The sequence below is a fragment of the Neopsephotus bourkii genome, unplaced genomic scaffold (genome assembly GCF_033783945.1).
Source record: "Neopsephotus bourkii isolate Nb327-2 ecotype Australia unplaced genomic scaffold, CSIRO-AGI_Nbou_v1 NB_1622, whole genome shotgun sequence".
Taxonomy (NCBI): Eukaryota; Metazoa; Chordata; class Aves; order Psittaciformes; family Psittacidae; genus Neopsephotus; species Neopsephotus bourkii.
This window is the reverse complement of record NW_026902097.1, coordinates 490,019-496,901: the sequence shown is the minus strand read 5'-3', so window position 1 is coordinate 496,901 and position 6,883 is coordinate 490,019. Positions and strand designations below refer to the sequence as shown.

The 6,883-nt window shown below is 62.9% G+C and overlaps 2 protein-coding genes across 3 annotated transcripts; one reads left to right on the top strand and one right to left on the bottom strand.

Moving 5' to 3' along the window:
- Positions 1–362: 362 nt before the first annotated feature.
- On the top strand, positions 363–2,249 carry IL17B (interleukin 17B). Of its 2 annotated transcripts, XM_061372885.1 has the most exons (3): positions 363–549; positions 1,416–1,702; positions 1,911–2,249. In XM_061372885.1, exons 1-3 carry the CDS (start codon positions 529–531, stop codon positions 2,167–2,169), a joined length of 567 nt encoding a protein of 188 aa, XP_061228869.1. In that variant the 5' UTR covers positions 363–528; the 3' UTR covers positions 2,170–2,249. The 2 variants fall into 2 exon arrangements, with proteins under 2 accessions (XP_061228869.1, XP_061228868.1); XM_061372884.1 differs by lacking the exon at positions 363–549 and having other exon boundaries at positions 1,174–1,702.
- A 770-nt stretch (positions 2,250–3,019) lies between these two features.
- Positions 3,020–5,990, bottom strand: PCYOX1L (prenylcysteine oxidase 1 like). Its single transcript, XM_061372847.1, has 6 exons — positions 5,880–5,990; positions 5,512–5,718; positions 4,941–5,115; positions 4,652–4,863; positions 4,415–4,555; positions 3,020–3,842 (listed from the first exon to the last, which is right to left on the bottom strand). The coding sequence occupies exons 1-6, from the start codon at positions 5,980–5,982 to the stop codon at positions 3,184–3,186; spliced, it is 1,497 nt and encodes a 498-aa protein (XP_061228831.1). The 5' UTR covers positions 5,983–5,990; the 3' UTR covers positions 3,020–3,183.
- Between the last annotated feature and the right edge of the window lie 893 nt (positions 5,991–6,883).

Here is a 6,883-nt window from a genome sequence, read left to right as displayed (position 1 = left end):
CTCAAGGGCTGGGGACAGGCTTGAGGACAGCAGGAGGGGAAGGGCTTGGTGACACAGACCAGGGGTGCAGGAGGTGATGGGTGCCGTTGCCTCAGTGCTGGGCAGAAGGGTCTGGTGTCTCCTGGTGGTGGCACATGGATGGGCCTCGGCTGACCCCCAGGACCTGCACCCATCGCTGCCAGCACAGGACACAGCCCCCCCCAGCCCAGCTGCCGTGTCACCGCGCTGGTGGCACCACCGGGGTCGAGTCCCAACCCCGTCCCCAGGGCAGGGCAGTGCCCAGCGGCCCCTCCGGGCTCCAGCGGGGTCCCGCCGCTGTCGCAGCCGCAGCAGGAGCCAGCGCCGGGGGAGGCGGCGGTGGCCCAGTCCCAGACCACGCTGGCCCCTGCCCTGCCAGCGCTGGCACCTCGGGGACCGGACACACCTCCCGAGGAGCACAGCCGGGGGCTGGGGCTTTCCCTTTATAGCTCCCGGCCGCGCTGGTGCCAGCCTCACTGCAGGACGGCGGCCGGCAGCCCCTCGGCCGCGATGGAGCGGGCTCCAAACCTGGTAGGTGACTGTACGGCGGCGCGGGGCTTGCTCCTCCTTTGCCTTCTTCAACAGAACCGTTTGCACGCTTGTTTACGGGTGGCTACCTGGGTTTGTTTGCTTTGGAGATGCTGTGGCCTGCCAGCCCCATCCCTGCCACGCTTGGCATGGCGAGGATGCAACAGGCTCGGAAACCAGAGAGGCAATAGCGTGACCTGACAGCATGGGAGGGGGGAAACAGCCCCGGCAGAGCGGTCCCTGCCCTGGGGCCACACACCTCAGGGTACAGCTGCAGGGCGGCAGGCAGGGCGCGGAGCTGCCGCCTGCAGGGACACAAATAGCAGGGAGCAGGACTACAGAAAGCCACTTTGTTCGCCACTGGGCAGCCTGCCGGGTGTCGGCACAGGGGAGCTTGGCCCTGTGAGGCTGGAGAGAGAAGGGAAGCAAAAAGCATCTTTCTTTTCTTTCTCATCGTCCCCAGAGCATAGAGGGAGGGAGAGGAGGGCTTGGATAAAGATCCCATTCTTGACTGTGTCACCTCTAAAGCTCCTTTGCAACCTGGGATGCCCAGGTACAGCCTGAGCTGAGGGCACAGCTCCAGCAGCACGGGCAGGGAGACCTTGGGCAAAAGCCAGGGCAAGGGGCTTTGCAGCCATGTTCATCAGCTGGGCCTTGGGCTGGAGGCTCACCACAACCGTGTGCCCACCATCCCTGCAAACTGCCCTCATGTGCTCCCATGGGTCTCACCCTGCAGGCTGCTGTTGCTCTTTGGAGACTGCACATGCCCCTCCAAAGTCAAAGTGGTCATGTTATCACCCTGCGGCCCATGGGAGGTGGGAAAGCTCCCCTTCAAGGGGAGCCAGGAACCATCCCTCCTTCCTCCTCAGCTTCTTCTCTGCATCTTCACCTTTGCCATGGTCCTGGTTCCCGAAGCAAAGGATCAAAGCAAGGCAGCCAAGGGCAGGAGAAGGGGTCTGGCACGGCCCCCCACAGCCACCCCTGCCCTCGCCTGGGCCCCAGATGACCCCTATACCACCATGGCAGACTACGAGCGCAGCATCCAGGACATGGTGCACCAGCTGAGGAACAGCTCTGAGCCAGGTGACACCAAGTGCCAGGTCAACTTGAGGCTCTGGAGGTCCAACCGGAGGAGCCTGTCCCCCTGGGCATACAGGTGAGTTGGGGCAGGGACCTGGGGATATGCCAGCAAGCACCACGGCAGCTACAGCTCCATCGCACAGGGCTGCGGTGGCTGCTGGTGGTGTGATGCAATGCAGCACCCCACATCACCCTGCAGAGGCAATGCCCTGCCCACCCCAAGCCATTCATTGACCCCCATCCCACTATCTCTCCAACCATGTCTCGCTTTCCCTCTCTTCCAGCATAAACCACGATGCAACACGGATCCCAGCAGACATCCCCGAGGCCCGATGCCTCTGCACTGGCTGCATCAACCCCTTCACGATGCAGGAGGACCGCACCATGGCCAGCATTCCCATCTACAGCCGGCTGCCCGTCCGCAGGCTGCTCTGCCCGGTGCCAGGAGAAGCAGGGAACAAACCCTCTGGGAAGAAGAAGTGTCACAAGAAGTACCAGATGGTCATGGAGACCATTGCTGTGGGCTGCACCTGCATGTTCTGAGATGGCAAAGCTAACCCTTGCAACTACCTATGGCCATCTAACCAGCTTGTTCTTGCTTCCCAGCTTGCCCAGCCCTCTGGGAGAGGGTCACCTTGCTGAGTATCCCCCTTCATGGAGTTGCTCAGCAGGGTGGGCTGCTGGTCTCTCCCCCTGGGCAGGATCCGACCTCCTCCATCCTCAAAGCCCCTGTTTGCCTTCATGTGCTCCATTGGTGCAACAGCTCCGGGAGCGCCCAGTCCTCCGCTGTGCACCTCCCAGTTCCTCTGTGCTGGGCCAGGGAGCGGGGCAAATGGATGGGGGTTTGGGTGGCTTCTGAGGTCCTCAATAAAGCGCATCGCTAGCCCCTGTCTGAGCCGCTCCCTGCCTTGGCCCTTATGCTGCCCCTCTGGCCCTGCCCAATGGGGGGCTGCTGCTCTGTCTTGTCCCAGAGAGGCTCTTCTGATCCCCAAAACACAGCCTGGACAACCCTAGAAGCAGGGAGCATCTGGCAGCACCTCTCCCTGCAAGCTGGAACCTGCAAGCACCCACTCTGCATGCCCATCCCTGGGGCATCAGGCCTGCAAGGGGAGCTAGGCTCCACGCACACATGGCATAGAAGAGGCCACGAGATCTCCTGCCCTGGCCGGGCCAGCCCTACCACCCAGGTTATTGGAAGCAAATCCAGGCAAGAAGAAGATTAAGGTGGAACCCATGTGTGCCAATGCCAGCCACCTTGTCCTTGAAAGCCCCTGATGTCCCTCCCCAGAACAGATGCAGTGACCCTCTTCCAGAGGAAAAGGCACAAGCTTTTTTTGAATAGAGCCTAGGGAGGGGGGAAAAGGGAAACTGAGGCACATGGCACACACAGCAACACTGGGCAGGGACTGTATTCCTGAAGGTGGTGCGTGTTCAAGTCACCTGGGACACAGCCCGTCCCTTCTCCTCCAGCCCCAAACCCCCTGGTGCCCCCATAGCAATAAATACTCCCCACACTACTACATGCAGAAGCTCCCAGCCCACCACCTCCCCTGGGTGTCACAGCTCGGTCTTCACCTTGTGCATCAAGTCCTTCTGGTCGATTTTCTCCAGGTCCTGATGCCAGCGGTTATACGCCAGCAGGGCCACGTTCTTGGCTGCCACTGCTATCATCTCCATGGAGCTGGCCACCCACTCCACCCCGCTGAGGTAGAACAGGTTTTCATGGAGCACAATGGGCGGGAGAGACTTGGCAGCATCGTAGCGGGGGTACGTCTGCCACTCCGTCACCTGCACCGAGTAGTAGGACCTGAAGAGGGTCTTCAGCTGCTGCTTGTCCAGCGGCTGCTGGGACAGGACGCGCCACACCGCGGCCTCCTGCGGCTGCTTGCGGCGGAAAGCTGCCGAGATGTTGACAGGACAGATATTGTCCATGGCGTGGAAGAAGAGGTCGGGGGTGTCAGTGGTGAGGATGCTGGCAAAGGGGAAGAGCTTGGGGTCGGGGAAGCCGAAGTAGGAGGAGTTGAGGTAGCCGTGCACCACGGAGGTGACGGAGGGCTGGAAGGCGCCAGGGAAGTCAGCGATGGGCGGCTCGAAGTTCTCGAAGGTGAAGTTGCTCCTGCTGGGGTGCAGGGGAGTCGTCACAACCACCACGTCGTAGAAGGCTGAGCCCTGGCCTTCACTGCCCTCGTAGTGCACCTGGTACAGGGCTCTCCCCTCTGCAAAGAGATGATGGATGGTTAGGAGTAGCCCTGAGTGCCATGCGGCATTGCCCTGGTCCCCTTTTTTCTAGCATGGCCTCCATCCCCTGGTTTCCCAGTACACACCAGTGCTGGACCATAGCATTTGATGGTTAGGGATGAGCTGCTGATGCTTTAAGGCAGCATAAGGAAGATTGCATCAAGTCTGTGGGATAAGTTTCCAGAGAAGCCCAGCCTAGTGGGGCAAGCAGGACTGGGGCAGCACAGTGCACCCCCAAACCCCAGCAACACAGCCCTTCTGCTGTGCCGAATGAGGGAGCATGCAACAAGGATGGTGACAGAGAACTGACCTGAGGGACCTCAGAATGGAGAGAATGGAGCCTTAGGGCTGAGGCCTGTGCTGCAGGGCTCCTACTGGATCAGGAAACAGGAGGAGAGGGACAGACCCCTGGGCCCTCACCCAAACGCTGTACCAGGACAAGGATGCTCTCCAGCCTCCCAGTGCTCTCTCTTTGCTCCAGCATTCCCTTGCTGCCACCACCAACCTCCTGCCCTGGTGTGCCCAGAGCAGACCCCGTGCCCAGGCTCACCCGAGCTGTGCAGAGAGATGCCCGTCACCCTGGCTGCAATGACGTTGGCTTTGGTCAGCTTCAGCAGGCCTGAACACACCAGCTTGTTGCCTCCTTCCACTGCCCAAGTGCTGCCCTGGGCCCCCGCCAGCGACATGGCTCCTGGGAGAGGAAGAGGAGGGAGGCTCAAGAGCCTGCCCATGGAGGAGGGAACACAGGGAAGGAGTCCCAGAGGGAGGAGCAGGGTCCCGGTCTCACCTGCGAAGGCGGGCACCAGCACCGACTGCCCATAGCTGGAGCGCAGCACGGCCGCGATCACATCGTCCACAAAGCGCTGCGTGACGCCCACCTCCAGCAAGGACTCGGCCACCGAGCGCTGTGTCATGTTGATGAAGGCATCACCCCCCAGCGAGCGCAGCAGCTCCTCCAGGCTGGAGAAGGCGTAGCCATGCGCCTGGTACTTGTAGATCCTGGAGGGGATGGGATGATGTCCTCGGTGCTTGGGAAGGCCCCATGCATCCCTCCCCAGCCCCACGGGCTCTCCTACCTCATGAACTTCTCCATCACCTCCTCCACCCACATCTGCAGGCGCAGGAAGCTGATGCCATAGTGCCACCAGAGACGGAAGAGGTTGAGCAGGTACCAGTCGGTCTCCTCCAGGACGAAGTGCTCCCCGCTGAATATGGCACTCTTCCCTGCCACCTCGCGCCGGTGCTTGAGGCCTGTGGGGAGCATGGGGGCCCCACTGTGCTCGGCTGGCTCTTGGGAAAGGCCAGCACCAAACACCACCATGGTGGGGATATGGGCAGAGATGCTCCTGGAGGAGCATCAGGGGGTGTGAGACCCTGAGGCAGTGGGACCCAAGCCAGACCCTGTATGGTGGCGCATCCCATGGAATTGCTCCTGCTAGTGGGGCAAACGGGGGGGGGAGTTTATGAACACCCCCCCAAATCCCACCAGGACCCCTTGCCCTGATGCTTTGCTGGGCTGCCCCATTCCATTCTCTTTCAGGGTGCCGGAACAGCATTACTGCACGCTGGGAGCAGACCTCCCCGCTACCCCGGGCTAACAATGCTCGGGGACGGAGGCCATGCAAGTGTTGGGGGGCCAGCACTCACCCAGGATCTTGACGAAGTCCTGCATGTGGAGGCTGAGCGCGTGGATGGAGGCTCCCCTGCTCTCGTACTGCTGCTTGTTGACGGTGAGGGTCGCCAGCCGCCCGCCCACCGCCGCCGCCTCGTACACATCCAGCTGCACCTGCGGCCCGAAGTGCTGCTGCAGGAAGTAGGCGACGGCCGAGCCGCCCAGCCCGGCGCCCACCACGGCTGCCGGCGGAGAGGGGCGGCGGGGTCAGAGCTCCGCTGCCGCGCGGCTCCCCGCGGGGATGCACCCATCGCGGATGCAGGCAGGGAGGAGGCCGGGCGCTGCCGGTACCGCCATGGGCGCCCTCCCCTCCCCTCCCCGTCCCCCCCATCTCTGCTCTTACCGATGCTGCGCGGCGGGGCGCGGGCGGCGGCGGGCGCGGCCAGGAGCAGGAGCAGGAGCAGGGCCAGGGCCGGCAGCAGCAGCGCGGCGGGCGGCGGGGCCATGACGCGGAGAGCGGGGCCCGGCAGCGCCCGCCCGGCACGGCCCGGCTCGGCCCGCCCCGCCCCCTGCCGCAGCCCGGCCCCCGCCCCGCCCCGGCTGCCGGCGAGCAGCCCTGGGCCTGCCCGGGCAGGGGGGACCCGGAGCCATCGCGGCGGCCGAGGAGATGCAGCAGCCGTGCACTGCTACAGGGCAGAGCCGGGCCCGCACAGCCCCGGTGGTGACCTCCAGCAGCTACCCCCAGAGCCACCATGGGGGTCAGAGACCCGAAACCTCTGGGGGTAGCACATGAGCAACCCCCGGCACAGCCACAGCCGGCACCCCCGGTGCCTTCCGTCCCTCACACACGGTGAGGGCGGTGCTGCCGTCAGACCTTCAGCAGCACCGCACTCGCTATCAACCCACGGGTGAACCAAGGGCCCAGAGCCAGGAGCATCCCCCAGCACTGAGTGTGCTCGGTGTGCACACGGGCAATGGCACATGGTGCTCGGTACCCGGCTGAGGGGAGCAGGCTGGGTCCTGCACGGCTTGCACATCACCAAGGGTATTTCAAGCTTTCGCTTGTACTTTCTGCCCTGGGCAAAACAAGGTGCCTGAGAGCAGGCAGCTCATGCCATGGGAATCCCATCTGGGAGCCTGCTGCTGCTCAGATTACAAAGGATAGCAAAGACTGAGCAGAAGCTCTAGAACAGGTAGGACATGTAATTGCAGACCTGGAGCCTGCTGTAGCCCAGCACTAGCTCCAGACCAAGGGACACAATCTAGTTTGAGAATCATCATCTGAACTTTGTTTCAGGAGAAACTCGACACAAGCACAGGCTCCCTCCTTTCCCCCAGCCAGGCCCCACCATGGCAGGGCACACACACAACCCAGAAACTCAGGCATGAACAGTTTTTTGGGGGGGG